Raw genomic sequence first — 15,632 nt, forward strand, 5'->3', positions numbered from 1 at the left:
GCTGTGGTGCTGAGGGCCATGGTTTAGCCCCAGACCTGGCAGAGTTAGATAATGGGTGCTGCACTTTGGCCATGGCAACCCCATGCAGAGCTACAGGCTGGGGTCAGAGTGGCTGAGAGCTGCCAAACAGAGAGGGACCTGGGGGTGCTGATTGACAGCCGCCTAAACATGAGCCAGCAGTGTGCCCAGGTGGCCAAGAGGGCCAATGGCATCCTGGCCTGCATTAGGAAGTGTGGCCAGCAGGAGCAGAGAAGTCATTGTGCCCCTGGACTCTGCACTGGTTAGGCCACACCTTGAGCCCTGTGTCCAGTTCTGGGCTCCTCAGTTTAAGAAGGACATCGAAACACTTGAATGTGTCCAGAGAAGGGCAACAAGGCTGGGGAGAGGCCTTGAGCACAGCCCTGTGAGGAGAGGCTGAGGGAGCTGGGGTTGTTTAGCCTGGAGAGGAGGAGGCTCAGAGTCTCTTCTCCCAGGCAACCAGCACCAGAACAAGGGGACACAGTCTCAAGCTGTGCCAGGGGAAGTTTAGGCTCAAGGTGAGCAGAAAGTTTTTCACCAAGAGTCATTTGTCATTGGAATGTGCTGCCCAGGGAGGTGGTGGAGTCCCCATCCCTGGAGGCATTCAAGAGGGGATTGGACTTGGTGCCATGGTCTAGTCATGGGTCTGTGGTGACAGGTTGGACTCCATGACCCTCGAGGTCTCTTCCAACCTTAGTGATACTGTGATTCAATGATCTTGAAGGTCTTTCCCAACCAAGCCAAGGCATGATTCCAAACCCATTTTGGTGCACCCAAGTGAAGAGGGCAGGGGCTGAAGGCCCAAAGCCTGGCACCTGCACAGGCTCTCCCTCCTGGCCTTGGGTGCCTCTCCAGCAGCATATTTGCAGCACAAGCAACAAACCAACCCACCAGCTTTTTGAGGAGTCTTTTTTATTAAGATAAATCCAGCAAAATTCCTAACAGTGGGTACACACAGCCAGCCTGCCCTCTTGCCTTTTTGTGAGTTCAGTTAAAAACATGGTTACACTTCCTTTTTCTAGGTCTTTATTTCTTTTTTTTTTGTGGTTTTGTGTTTTTTTTGCTCTTTTTTCTTCCTTTTTTTTTTCCTCTTCTTTATTTTTTTCCTCTTCTTTTTTTTGTTTTCCTCTTCTTCTTCTTTTTTTTTCCTCTTCTTTTTTTTATTTTTTTCTCTCAAAACTGACAAAATAAAAATTACCTTTGGGAAAAAAACAACAGATTCATCTTTTTTTATTCTTCTTCTTTTTTTTTTTTATGTCCAGCTCTGGGCTTTTTTTTTTTTTGTTTTTTTTGTGTTTTTTTTTCTTCATGAAAATAGCTTCTCACCTTCTTTTTTGTTTTTATTTTTTATAAAAGCAACCCACAGAACCACTGGAATGTTTGAACACAGGTATTTGTTTTGTTTTTTTTTTTTTTGAGACCTCCCCACTTTAAGAAAACCTTACAACACAGAGAAAGGAAGAGGGGGGGGGTTGGGGAAGAGGGAGGGGATAGGGGTGTGGGGGGGGGTGGGGTTGGGGGGGGAAACAAACAAAACCAAACCAAAAAAGAAGAAACCAAACCCAAACCCAAATGAAAATCTGAAGTCTTGTAAAGCATTGACTTACACAAAAAGGGACACACTGACAGAAGTCAAAAGCTACCACCACTTATTCTTTCCATGTACCATACAAACTATTACAATCACAAAGGTTAAAAACAATGATCTCCTGCTCTGTCTGTTTGTGGTTTGTTGTTGGTGTTTTTCCCCCTCTCTCTTTATTCTGTTTTTTTTTTCCAAAGGGATCGAATTTTTTCCCCCCAAGTAACCGAGATGAGGATGTTCCATAATTAAATTCATGCTAAAAAAACCTGCAGTTATAAAATAGTTGATAAAAATATTCCTCTCTGTTAACAATACAGCGTGGAGGTACGGATACCCAGCGATGGAGATAGAGGGCAGGGGCGACGTTACTCAGACTTGGCTTCCTTCTCGTCAGATGCTTCAGCAGCTGGTGCCTAGGAAAGGGGGTGGGCAAAGAAGTGTTACTTGGAATGGCTCCTTGGATTCCATTAGAGTAGAGTAGGATAGGGTAGGATAGGATAGGATAGAGTAGAATAGAATAGAATAGAATAGAATAGAATAGAATAGAATAGAATAGAATAGAATAGAATAGAATAGAATAGAATAGGCTGGGCTAGAATAGGATAGAGTAGGATAGAGTAGGGTAGGATAGAGTAGGGTAGGGTAGAGTAAGGTAGGGTAGAGTAGGGTAGTAGGATAGAATAGGATAGAGTATGATAGAATAGGATAGAATAGAATATGATAGAATAGAATAGAATAGACCAGAACAGAACAGGTTGGAAGAGACCTTCAAGATCATCGCGTCCAACCTACCATCCAGCACCACCTAATCAACTAACCCATGGCACCAAGCACCCTGTCAAGTCTCCTCCGGAACACCTCCAGTGCTGGTGACTCCACCACCTCCCCAGGCAGCCCATTCCAATGGGCAATCACTCTCTCTGTGTAGAGCTTTGAGGAATGAGTTTGTTAGCACAACCCAGGGCAGAGCTAGTGCGGGAGAGATCAGCACCGTGGCGTGGCAGCTGGTGGTGCTAAAAATCAACACGCAAATGAAGCATTACTTGGTGACTGAGTTGGTTTGGGAGTGTTTAACATGGGGTTTAGGTTAGCATTAATCCTACACTAAAGGAAGCTCAGGTCCTCATCTCCACAGGCTGGAGGTGAGGAGAAAGTTCTTCGCTGGGAGAGTTGTTAGCCATTGGAATGTGCTGCCCAGGGAGGTGGTGGAGTCACCGTCCCTGGAGGGGTTTGAGAGGGGACTGGATGTGGCACTGGGTGCCATGGTCTAGTCATGAGGTCTGTAGTGATGGGTTGGACTTGATGATCTTTGAGGTCTCTTTCAACCTTGGTGCTAGTGTGATACAGGGAAGTGTAACAATCCCACACCTAAGCCCACGATGCTCGTCTGCTGTCCCAACTTTGGGGCAATCGGCTCTCACCTGCACTCCATGGAAAGCTCTGGTTTTGAGTACACACATCAAAATGGCAAAGCTCCTCTCAAAGAGTCTTTGAAGTACATCAGCCCTCTACTAATTTTTAGCAAAGCTCCTGAACTTGTTTTCAAAATGAAAGAATAACTGACTCATTAAGTGGATAATGATACTCAGAGCATGAGGAAATCAGAAGCAAGAGAACACAACAGGCTACTCTCTGTCTCCAGGGGCAAAAGCAGCCTGTAGCAAACCTTCTGCTTCTACTATCAGCAAGGAATCTGCCAGCAAAAGGCCATCAGGAGGTGACCAGAGCTCAGAGCTAGTGCTAGCAAATGGCAGCTCTCTGGCAAGGAGCTGACAGAGTAAGAACCTGTAAGGAAGAGGTCTGCAGATCAAGGGAGCAGCCCAAGCAGAACTCGCAGACCTCGCTGCATTGTTCTGAGGAGAATTGGTTTAGAGAATTGTGTAAAACTTCAAACCAGATTTCTGGCACTGTACCAGCCTGTGCTGAGCAGAGAGGCAATCCAGCAGGCCAGAGAGGATATGCAAAGTCAGCTCAGGGCTGGACAGCCATCTCACTGAGCTCTATTGTTCCTCAGACATTCTGCAATACTCTTGTGCCAGCCCCAAGAGGGACACTAGGCCAGCACAGACCACCTGTGGAAGGGCTCTATCTCATAGCAGGAGGAGCCTGAAGGAGAACACTGGTCATTCAGGCTCTCCCTGGGAGCTGCCCTGGGCAGACACTGCTCCTGGTTTGTCTGCACATGATGGCAGTGAAACCCACTGCCTTCCAGCCAGGAGGATAGATCACTCCCTCCTGCAGAGTCCTCCCAATACCTGGGGTTTCATTCCCATCTGCACCGCAGCTCAAGTACCTCGTTAGTTTTGGTATCTCCGTTTTCAGAGTGGTTTTCTTCTTTAGCATCCTCTTGTTTAGTTTCATCTTTGCCTTTGGCTCCTTTCTTCCCTTTTGTTGCTGCCTTTTTGTCCTCCTTTTTATCATTTGCTGCCTTTTCTTTCTGTTAGGAAAGCAGAGTGATATGGTAAATGCTCACTTCCACATACATCTGCAGCTTCTCAGCTCTAAAGCATCCACACAACCTCCTCCTGCACCCTGAACTTCCTAGTGACACAGAGGAAAGTTTCCAAGGAGAAGTGCTTTCCTTCTCTTCCACCCTCAGTGTGCTACTGGGAAGTGCATAATGTAAAAGCAGTCATGCCTGGGGTTAAAAGAATTCCTATTTTAAATAGGCATTCAATTAAATTAGCTAAAAAATGTTGAACTGGCCTGTATTTGTGCCGTGCTGCTGAAAGGCATGCCACAGAACAAAAAGAACATGTACAGCTAGGGGAAATACCAGAATACTTCAGATGTGCTCTTAATGCCTATTCAGAAGTGTAACAAAGCTGTAGGCAAAGGGACATTCCCCCCTTCCCCACCAGAACTATTCCCCACTGCAGCAAACCGTCTGTGTGGGAAGAGCCAAGCTGGGGGCTCAGCAGCATCGCCTCAAGAACAGAGAGAACTCTGCACTTATTGTTTAAGCCTGGTTCCTTCTATGTGGATCTGGCCAAATCCAAACAAAACTTGATGCTCCAACTTCTGCATGATACTTTTCCACGTGGCAAGGTCAGATCTCCACCCCAGTACAGCGTTAGTTTCACATCTGAGGAGCTGCCTCTTGCTGCCAAGGAGGAGCAGCACAAAGCAAACTGCTTCAGTTCCTTGCTTGATCACCCCAGCTCCAACAAAGGGACCATAAATTACTCCTCACAGGTAAGTGAAGGCAAGGTAATTACTGTGCACTATACAGCCAGAAGATGGAGTTGTCCAGTGGCCAGAAGTTACCACAACATGAAATGTCTGATTTCTTAAACCCCTCACTTTTCAGTGTTGAAAATTAAGTCACACGAGGAACGAGCTGCTTGCTAAGGGGGAACTTCAGGGCCACCAAGGACAGTGATGATTAAAAGCTCACCAAAATTAACACCAACTCCTATCACAATGGAAAATATTTAAGACAGGGGCTTGGCAGCACTCAAATGGGTGAGGGTCTCTTTCTAATCTCCCACTCTCCAGTCTGACCTCACTGAGGGAATTTCAGCCTGTCTGGGAAAGCCAACAACATGGTGTCAGGAGCTGCCTCCTCCTGGGTTGTTTCAGCCCTCAGCAGGCCTCTCCTCCTCTCTGGGAACTGGGTTATCAGCAGGATGGAAGAGAGTCACCAGAGGAGGACAGAGAAGAGCATGCCACCACTCACTCTCTTCCCCCTCTGTTGGCTGAGCAGTCCACCTCCAACTTTCAAGAGGCAAAAAGAACCCCACAGATGAATGGCACAGTGAGATCAGCACCCAAGTATTGCAGTGCTCTTTGGCAGTAAGATTTTGAACTGCAGTACCACTATGGCACTGGTTTGTTCTGTGCCCCTCCAACAGACCTCCTCAGACCTCTGAAGAGCACATTACCAGTGAAGGGTTCCTCCAGCAGCACCAGAACGCTCCAAGCTCACCAGCACTGGTGTGTTGGTCACTTGCTCTTCCAGTTCCAGCCACAAAGACTTTTAAAGGCTCAGGCTGTTTGAAGAAGGCTCTCTCTTCCCTTACCCCATTCAAAAAAGACAACAAAGCACCAGCAGAGCTCAAAGGGTAGCTCTCTGCAGCCTGCTCTTTGCTGGTAAAGCTCCTCTCAAGAAAGCATTCAAGGGGAGTCCACAGGAACTGGCTTCCAGGGCTGGACTGATCAGAGAGAAAGTGTCTGGCAGCACACAGCTGACACTGTGCCCTGGGACAGTGCTGAGATCCTGGGACCTCTGCTCTGTTCTCCATGGCTTCTGGGGTCAAGCTAAGAGCTCTTCTGTAAGGGATAAGGCCCCCTTCCACAAATGAATGAGTTGAGGAAGAAAAACACCCCCAAGGACAAAGCCATTTTTCCACTTCCAAGCTTCTTCCATCCTCTCAGCCAGTGCTGAGCTAACACCACTCTGTCTGTGTCCCTGAGTGTTTTTCCTGTACAGATGGCAACATCATTCAGTGGTTCACCAAGTGATGAAACTTTCCTCCCAGCTCTATGCTTTTCCAAGTTTGAAAAGTGCAATCTGTTCTGACACACAAAGGAAAAAAAACCTCTGAAGAACCTGGAGGATGTGAAGTTCAGCATTTGGGGGAAAGAAGCTTTAGAGATGGCTGCACAAGTCCTACTACATCCCCCTTCACATAGGTATTGATCCAGCATTAGGAACTCTGGAGAGCCAAAAATGCAGCTCAGGAGTCCTGGCTTCAAAGCAGCATCTTAGAGGCAAGAGGATCAATGCTTTCCAAGTCCAGCTCAGGGGCAACAACCAATGCACCCCAGCCAGCAGAGCTGAACCATGGATGATCCCAGAGGGAGACTGGACCACACAGCTCGTGCAGGAAGGGACCAAACTAGGTTATGGCAGCCACTGACAGTCCTTAACTTCTGAATGCTTATTTTCACAGCTTTGAAGAGTTGGTTGGTGTAGGTTTTGTGTATAAACCCTGAGGTGTTTCCATGAAAATACCAACACCATGCACCACAGGCAGCTGCACTGACGTCTGCAAGGGTGACTGGCAGAGGGTGAGCACAGGACTTTTTAGATCCCTGAGCCAGCTGCCACTTGGGCTGGTGGAGCAACCACTTGTGGCAGGCCCTCCCCTTCCCAGGGTACCAGCCACCAGATGGAGGTGCCAACCACAGTGTGCCAGCCACTGGCACCACAGGAATGGGGAGCAGCTGAGCTCCTGGGGGCTGCTCTGTAACAGGATCTAGAAATCCAGCTGCACAACCCAAAAGCAGCATGAAAAACTTGCTCTGATGACAGAGCTGAGATGTGAGGTGCCCAAAACAACAAGAGGGGTTCTCCTTGTCCATTTCTTATGACACCTCTGCTGCTCCACACAGCAGGCTTGAGAGGTAGGATAGTTTCAATCACCTTGAAGTCTGCTGTGCCATTCCCAGGCCTTTTAAATGTATAGAAAACACCTCCTGATTCCCAAGCCCATGAACTCCTCCAACACATCTCTTGCTCCTGCACTTTGCTCATATGACCATCCAAAACCAGCAGGTGTGATGGGAACAGGTTAAAATGAACACTAAGGGTTTGTAACCCTGCAATACTGAACATTTACAGATACTTCTAAAAGGAAGAGCACTGCAAAAATGACTCCTGGAGAGCCTTGTGCCAGGAAAGGGAGATCAAGCAATGGACTGCATGGGTTCATGGACTGCAGAACTGTCCCTTCTGAAATGGCAAACTGTAGCTGCAAGGCAAAGAGGAGTTTCAAGCAGTGACTTTCTCAGCCAGGTCAGGTATGCCAGCATTGGTGACACGCCCCAAAACACCCAGCTTAAGGAATCCAGCCTATAGAATTTTATCTGCAATGATTACAAGCTGACCAACTGATAACTGACTGAGAAGAGTGCCTCTGAATGGAAACAGTGTGAGAAGCTGTAATGAAAAGCATGATTTTCAATGCCTTCTCTAATGGGCTCTCTGATCTCTATTCCAAACATCCTTTTCCTAACAATGCACTAAGTGAAACTCTGGGATGGCCTTGTAAGGCAAGCAGCAAAGCCTCACCACAACTGATTTAAGATCTGCTCAGTTTACCACATTCCTTCACAAGGAAGCAGATAGGATTCTCTTTACATCTTTCAAGTTCTTCTAACTCACATAATTCAACTTTAACTCCTAAAAGAAAAGTAGGAAAACCCCAAAGGGTTACTTGTGGATGGTTCTTCCCTTCAGTTATAGAATTGGTTTGGTTGGCAAATCCTTTCAAGATCATTGAGCCCAACCATTCTCTAACTTTACCAAGCCTGGGGCTAAGCCATGGCCCCCAGCACCACATCTCTGTGTCCTTTAAACACCTCCAGGGATGGGGATTCAATCACTTCCCTGGGGAGCCTGTTACAGTGATTTAGAACCCTTCCAGTGAAGAATTTTCTTCTAATATCCAACCTAAATCTTCCCTTGCAGAAATTGAGGCTCTTTCCTCTAGTCCTGTCACTTCCTACCTGGTAGAAGAAACTGCCCCCCACCTGGCCCCAACCTACTGTCAGGGAGTTGTGGAGGGCAATGAGGTCTCACCTCAGCCTCCTTTTCTCCAGGGTAAACAATCCCAGTTTTCTCAACTGCTCCTCACAAGACTTGTGCTCTGGACCCTTCAGCAGCTTCATTGCCCTTCTCTGGACACACTCCTGCACCCCAATGTCCTTCCTGTAGCGAGGTGCCTAAAGCTGAACCCAGTGCTCAAGCTGTCATCTCCCCAGTGCCCAGTATAGGAGGGCAGTCCCTGCCCTAGTCCTGCTGCTCTAGACGTTTGGATGCTGGTTTTATTCTCCTGGTTAGTTGTGGATGTTTTTTCCCCCCTATAAACATGCTGAGAAAGTAAAGCACAACTTCAGTTTGGCAGATCTGAAACAACTTACCTTAGGTGCTGCCTTTTTGGGCTTGGGCTCCGGTTTTGGCGGAGCAGGTTTCTGGACAGAACAGACAGAGGACAGAGAGTCAGGGCAACCATGTAAATGCTTTTGCAAAGTGTTGGTGACTTTGTTACAGACTATTCAGGTACAAAATGCTTCTGCCTGCTTCACTCTGCAGCATAAAGGAGGAGATGGCAGGCAGGACACTATGTTTGTGTTATCCAAACCCTCATTTCCTCACGTGTGCAGTGGTAGCTAAGGTAGAGGTGCTGATAGCAGCAGTAAGTGGCTCATGACTGTGTCTGGAGGTTACTGTCTGCTCTGAAGGCAGGGGTATGTCAAAAATGAAAGATTATCATCTGAGCATAACTCACTCTATCCAATAAACAGCTTAACTTTCCCTAAAATGAAGTATTTTCCTCTTTAAATAGCAACTTGGCAGTTCCAACATGGCTTAAAACGGTGCTGGGTACACTGCACCGTAGAAAAGGATCCCAAGAGCCTGTTTCAGGCTGTGGCTTTGGGCTGTGCCTACCACATGGCACAGATTTATACCCTGGAGGTCTCAGTTTACCCAAGATCAATGGGCATGTAACAGGCATGAGCAGAGAGGAGGTAATTCACACAGAGCTATGGAGAAGACCAACAGAGAACAAATGAATCCTGAAATCAGTGTTCCTCAACTCTTGAGGCTCATGTGCCCAGTCTGAAAGCTAATGAACACAGATGCTTCTCTCCACCTGCCACCTAGAAGGTGGCATCCTGTGTGTTGCAGTACTAAAAGCATAAATAAAGATACTTACAGCAGATAGTCTAGCTGACCTTCTCTTTGGCTGCATAAAGAAAGAGGTGTCACTACAATTCACAGCATACAGAGCAGTGTTTACTCAGAACTCCAACCCAGAATGACACAGCACAGGTCTGGGAGCCCCATGCACTCTAGCATTTATGAAATCCAGGGTGGTGGACTTGATGATTCCTAAAGGTCCCTTCCAACTTGAGGTATCCCATGGTTCCATGGAAGTACAGGCAGCGTGGAGATGAATTCCCTGAAGTGCAGTTTTGGTCAAGAGTTCTCACTCTATGCAATGGGCCTTTTACCCCACTGAGAGGATAAGTGATAAAGGTTCTCTGCTTCCAGGACTTGTGCCATTAGGCTCTGCTACCTGTAAGACTAAACAGGGACAGGTTCCCACTGGAACCGATGGAACTTGGCTCTCAGAATCCCAGTGTGGTGGGGTCTGGAAGTGTGGTGGTTTGGACACAACCTCAAACAGTCACAGGAAGGGACCTTTGGAGATCATCTAGTTCAATTTCCCTGCTAAAGTCAGGTCACCCACAGCAGGTTGCCCAGAACTGCAAAGTCCATGCAGGAGACTCCACAACATCTCTGCACAGCCTTGTCCAGGGCTCTGTCTCACCCTCACAGGAAAGAATCTCTTCCTGGTCTTCAAATGGAACCTCCCAGGTTCCAGTCTGTGCCCACTGCTCCTGGTGCTGTATCTGGGCACCACTGAGAAGAGCCTGGTCTCATCCTCTTGACCCCCACCCTTCACCATTGGTAAGCACAGCATGTCCAGGCTAAACAGCCCCAGGTTTCCTTCCCTGTCAGAAAGGGGCACCAGTCCCCTCAGCATCTTTGCAGCCCTCCACTGGACTCTCTTTCAGCCCAGGGCGGCACTCAGCGCCCACCCAGGCCTAAGGAACGGGCCTGGGCACTCCAAAGCCATGCACAGGCCCTGAGCCTGCGCCCACCCCCGGGCTTTGGAGGCCTCGCAATTTATGTGGAGCACCAAATCCTTGGAGCAGAAGCAGCTCCTACCTCCTCCTTTGCCTCGCCTTCAGCTGGAGCCTGCAAAGAAAGCGAGAAGCAGAGGTGAGAAGTCGCCATCACCCCCCCGGCACCCAGCGCCAGCCCCGAGGGGAGCCCGAGGGCGGCCTCGCCAACTACAACTCCCACAATGCCCCGGGGCCCGCCGGCGCGACGTCACCACGCCGAGGCGTCGCCTCGTTTAAAAAGTTCCCGCCAAATTACCTGCCACAACAAGGTCGTCCCCAGCCCCGCGCAAGGACAATGTCGGCGACACGCTCCGCGTCGCAGACGCCCGCGGGGCTTCGGCCTCGCCCCCGCCGCTTCCCCCCCGCGCTCCCCCCCTCCCTCGGAATCCAAGGGTCCGGGGAGCGGCGGGGGCTAGGCCGAAGCCCCGCGGGCGGCTGAGGAGCGGCCTCAGAGCACTCAGGCGGCGGGCTCGAGGCCGGCCGAGGCTGGGAGGGGGAAGGAGGCGGGGGGGGGGGGGGAAGGGAGGGGGGTCCAGTGGGGCCCCGCTGAGGTAAAGTTACTAATTATGGTGGTGAAATTCCCTTCCCCGCTTTCCTTCAAGGCCAGTTTCAAATTCTGCGCCGCCTAATGGCACCAAATTACCATTGCACAACCATCTGGTATGACAAGAAGTGGGAGAGGAGGAGGAGAGAGGGGGGGGGGAAAAAAAAAAAAAAAAAAAAAAAAAAAAAGGAGAACAAAGGCAAACGCAGGAGAAAAGAGGCACCGTTTAAACCCAAATCCTCCCCAGGAACTGCCCGATCCGCCTTAAAACATCGCCGGAGGCGGCTGGGAGGGTTGAGGCCGTTCGGCGGCGGGGTTTTGGGCGCCTGGGCGAGCGGCAGAGCCTTCGGTGCCTAGCGCTGCCTGGCTGCGTTCTCCATAGGGGCAGCAGCAGCAGCAGCAGCAGCACTATGGCTGTTTGTAATCCAGCATGGAGAACACACCGCTCGGCCCTTCGCCTCGCGAACAAAACAGCCCGAAGTGAACTCGCAGCCTTTTACCCGCCCCCCCCTCCACTACACACACACACCTCCCCCCCCCCTCCCCAACCACCACCACCACCACTCTTTTTAGCCCGCGCCGAGCAGCCCCAACACGCCCCAGCCTCTTTCCCTCCGGTCCCAGCTCCGCTTTTAGGACGTACACAAAAAAAAAAAATTTAAAATGCAAAAAAAAAAAAACAACCCCAAAACAACCAAAAAACAGCCCCCCCCCCCAAAAAAAAACCCAACTCCACACAACACACGCGCGCGCAAAAAAAATGTTCACAGCTCCTTCCGCAAACGCTGCTTCCATCTCTCCCCTTCGCTCCCCTCCTCTCTCCCTTCTCGTTATGCTTTTGGTTTTTTTTTTTTTGTCGTACTTACCTTTCTTTTGGGCATAGTTGCACCTTAATAGTTGATTGCAAAATAGATAGAGAGATAGGTATTAAAAAAAAAATAAATGGAACCGCCGAAAAGAAAAAAAACACAACTGTTTCAACCGCTCTGCAAAATCGCTATTTCAAAAAACAAAAAAATTTAAAAAAAAAATAAAAATGAAAAGGAGAGAGGGAAAAAAAAAAATGTTTAAGGGACCAAGAGTTAATTGCAGCAGAAACTGAACAAAAAAAAATCCCCCCCTCTTTATTGCAAACAGTCAAATACACCAACACGCAACCAAACTGCATGAATGGGGAGCGCCAGATGGGCCCAGCCGCCGAGTGACGGCCGCCGCGACCAATGGCAGCGCGGGCAGCGGCCCGGGAGGCGGGGCGCGGGGCAGAGTGGGCGGGGCGCGGCCGTAGCGCCGGAGACGCTCGCAGGCGGAGGGACGGCGGCTCTACGCTGTCTGCGCAGCCCCGCCGGCCTAAAGCGCGCGGTGAATACGGCGCCGCCGCCGCGGTGGCGGGTTGGGCGCCGCTGGCGGCCCCAGCGCGGCCCCGCGGCAGGCAGACAGGGCGCGCAGGCGAGGCTGAGCCGCGGTGGCGGCAGCAGCATCGCCACCACCACCTTTCGGCCCTCCGCTTCTCCCAGCGTCTCCGCGCACGTCGGCGGCTGTAGATCCCCCGCTCCTCTCCCGCCTCTTTCCCCGCGTTCCCCCCAGAGGCCGGGAAAGAAACTTCCCCGAAAGTTACCACAGGCCGCAGGACGACAACATGGCCGCCTCGCCGGCTCTGGGCCTCCCGCCGCGCAGGGCGGCGGGGGGCCGCGGCCTGGCAGCCGAGGGCGGGCGGCGGTAGAGGCTGTGGGCCGGGGAGGAGGGGCTGGGCTGGCCCGGCCGCCAGCGCCGCGTCCCGCCATTGCGGTACCTGTTGGAAAGGGCCAGCTGCCCCATCTGCCCCATCTGCCCCCCCTGCCCCATCCGCCCCATCTGCCCCCCCTGCCCCCCGCCTTACCGCTGCCCGCGCAGGGCCTTTGTCCGCCCCGGCCCCACGGGCCGAAAGCGGGGTGACCGTGGGATACAACTGCCTCTGGGGCTGGGAAACAGCCAGGCGGGGATTTTCAGAACCATTTTTAGCTCTTAAGTTGCCTTTTGGTCTGACACAGCCCGGCTGAACTGCGTGAGGGATCTCCTGGAGCGGGGCCTGTGATGCAGAGGTAGTCTGTGAGGTGAAGTCTCAGAACTCTGCATGGGTGACTGCAGATTTGTCCACGTTTCCATCCTAACTACACATTCTGGCAGTTTCCCCTATTTTTGTCTTGGGGAAAGCATGGGGCTGTGTTAATACCAACTTCAGGACCAAAGCATTTTGAGACTGAAAGCAGGAGCTGCCACTCTGAAGTGTGACTGCTGCTGCCAAAAGCCAGTCTAATCTCTCAAAAAAGCGACAATAAAGGAGATTTCTGTGATCTCCATAGCCTGTTTCAGCAGTACTTAAACCCACAAAGTTGTACACATCATCTAAGTTGACTGTGAATTTCTTTGCTCAGTGTCTAGAAGAGACAACAACAGGCAGCATCGTTTCAGGCACTCTGATTTCACATTTAAATTCTCCATTAAACTTTGGGTTGGTTTTTTTTTCTAGGCTAAACAAATCCTCATCAATCTCATCATGTCACAGGCCTTACTTTTTAAACCTTTTATCATTCTTAGGCTGCTCCAGACTCTTCTCAGCATTACATTCTTAGATCTATATCCAATAATCAGGCTAATTAGGTAACTTATCCCAGCACTGCCTTTGCTGACACTGCAATAGCATCACCACATTGGTTCAGATCTGGTTTATGATCCCCTGTAATCCCCGGATCCCTTTCAGTGCTGCTTCCTGAACAGCTGTTTCCCCTCTTGACACATTCATGGTGACTTTGGTTTCTCACTTTTTATGCCACTTCAGCCATGTGGGGTGTTTTTTCGTTGTTCATACACACTAATTATTCAAAACCATACACAGCTGCCCCCCTAAATACCAGGGAGTACACATTCCAATGTGTGTACATAGAATGTGTTCCTGTGTAGAGCCACTGAGGTTGGAAAAGGCCTCTCAGACCATCGAGTCCAACTGTTAGCCTAAGTCTGCCAAGTCCATCGCTTCACCATGTCCCTGAGCACCACAACTGCATGTTTTCTGAACGCTTCCAGGGATGGTGACTCCACCACTTTGCTGGGCAGCCTGTTTTAGGGCTTAGCTATTCTTTCAGTGAAGAAATTGTTCCTAATATTCAGTCTAAATATCCCCTGGTGCAACTTGAGGCCATTTTCTCTCACCCTGCTTCTTATTGCCTGAGAGAAGAGACCAACCTCCACATCACTACAGCCTCCTCTCATGGAGCTGTAGAGAGCGAGAAGGTCTCCACTGAACCTTCTTTTTTTCCAGGCTAAACAACCTCAGTTCCCTCAGCCACTCCTCACAAGAAGTGCTCTAGACCCTTCACCAGCTGCGTTCCTCTTCCCTGGGCACGTACCAGCACCTGAATGTCCTACTTGTAGTGAGATGCCAGTATTTGAGGTGCAGTATTTGAGGTGCAGCCTCCGTAGTGGAGCTGATTCATAGAATCATAGAATGGCTTGAGCTGGAAGGGATCCACTCCTCACCCAGCCTGGATTTGTGCTTGGGATTGCCTCTACCCAGGTGCAGGACTTTGCACTTTTCCTTGCTGAACTTTGTGAGGTTGGCACGGGCCTACCTCTGCACCCCTTCCCTCCAGTGGGTCAGCTGCACTGGACAGCTTAGCATCAGCAGCAAACTTGCTGAGGGTGCCTCAATCCCACTGCCCACATGGCTGACCAAGAAGTTAAACAGCGCTGGGCCCAGCACTGATCCCTGAGGGACTGCACTCATCACAAGTCTCCATTTGGACATTGAGCCACTGATTGCAGCTCTTTGTGAGCAGCCAGCCAGCCAATTCCTTATCCACCGGTAGTCCATCCATGAAATTGATGTCCTTCCAATTTAGAGACCGGGACTGCCATGTGGGACAGTGTTGAGCACTTTGCACAAGTCCAGGAAGATGACATCAGTCACCCTTCCCTTATCCCCCAATTCCTACCCTAGTCCTGCTTGCCATGCTACTGCTAATCTAAGCCAGGATGCTGTTGGCTGTCTTGGCCACCTGGGCACATGCTGCCTCATATTCTGCTGCTGTCAGGCAACACTCCCAGGCCTTTTTCTGCTGGGCAGCTTTCCAGCCACTCTTCTCTTCATGGGGTTGTTGTGATGCAAGTGCAGGATGTGGCACTTGGCCTTGTTTAACCTCATCCCATTAGCTTCAGCCCATCAATCCAGCTTGTCCAGATCCCTCTGAGGAGCCTCCTTACCTTAGACCAGCCTAAACCTGTCACAATGGGTTTCTTCCTCACTACCTGTTAATCATGCCACCTTCAAACTCCTTTATTAATCAAGGTTTTTAATAGTGTTTCCAAAAGTTTTCTCCATCTTCTGAACTAAAACTAATCTGAAACACAATTCGAGAGCTCTTCATCTTATTTCAGGAGACTGTGTCTGATAGCAGAAGCTCTTCTTTACCAGCAATGTCCATGCTTCAGTTGCTTTTGTCAGCCTTGAAAGGTTTCACCTCTCTCCCTGCAGTTGTTATTTCATTCTGTACTTATTCTGTAAGAAGCCTTTGTACATTTCTGGAAGAGGAATTTTATGAAGAGTCTGTCAGCATCTCCTCCTGAAAAACTTGGGGGACAAGGAATGTGGATCAAAGTATCCACTGCAGGACAAACTGCTGTGAGGAAAGGAGAAATGGCTGTTACGCTACAGACCTGTAGAAAATCACAGACCTGGTTGTAGCCCAGGTATCAGCACAGGCTGGGGGGTGCAGGGATGGAGAGCAGCCCTGTGGAGAAGGACTCAGATGTGCTGGTGGGTGAAAAGCTAACCATTCCCTGGCAATGTGTGCCCACAGCCCAGAAGCCAGC

The 15,632-nt window shown here is 50.0% G+C and overlaps 1 protein-coding gene across 1 annotated transcript; it reads right to left on the reverse strand.

Moving 5' to 3' along the window:
* Positions 1-913: 913 nt before the first annotated feature.
* HMGN5 (high mobility group nucleosome binding domain 5) lies at positions 914-11,984 on the reverse strand. The gene is made up of 6 exons (XM_068157647.1): positions 11,654-11,984; positions 10,287-10,316; positions 9,268-9,297; positions 8,471-8,521; positions 3,897-4,040; positions 914-2,016 (listed from the first exon to the last, which is right to left on the reverse strand). The coding sequence occupies exons 1-6, from the start codon at positions 11,666-11,668 to the stop codon at positions 1,969-1,971; spliced, it is 318 nt and encodes a 105-aa protein (XP_068013748.1). The 5' UTR covers positions 11,669-11,984; the 3' UTR covers positions 914-1,968.
* Positions 11,985-15,632: the final 3,648 nt, after the last annotated feature.

Source organism: Melanerpes formicivorus, unplaced genomic scaffold, assembly GCF_026170545.1.
Source record: "Melanerpes formicivorus ecotype bairdi unplaced genomic scaffold, bMelFor1.0.p_v2 SCAF_37, whole genome shotgun sequence".
NCBI lineage: Eukaryota > Metazoa > Chordata > Aves > Piciformes > Picidae > Melanerpes > Melanerpes formicivorus.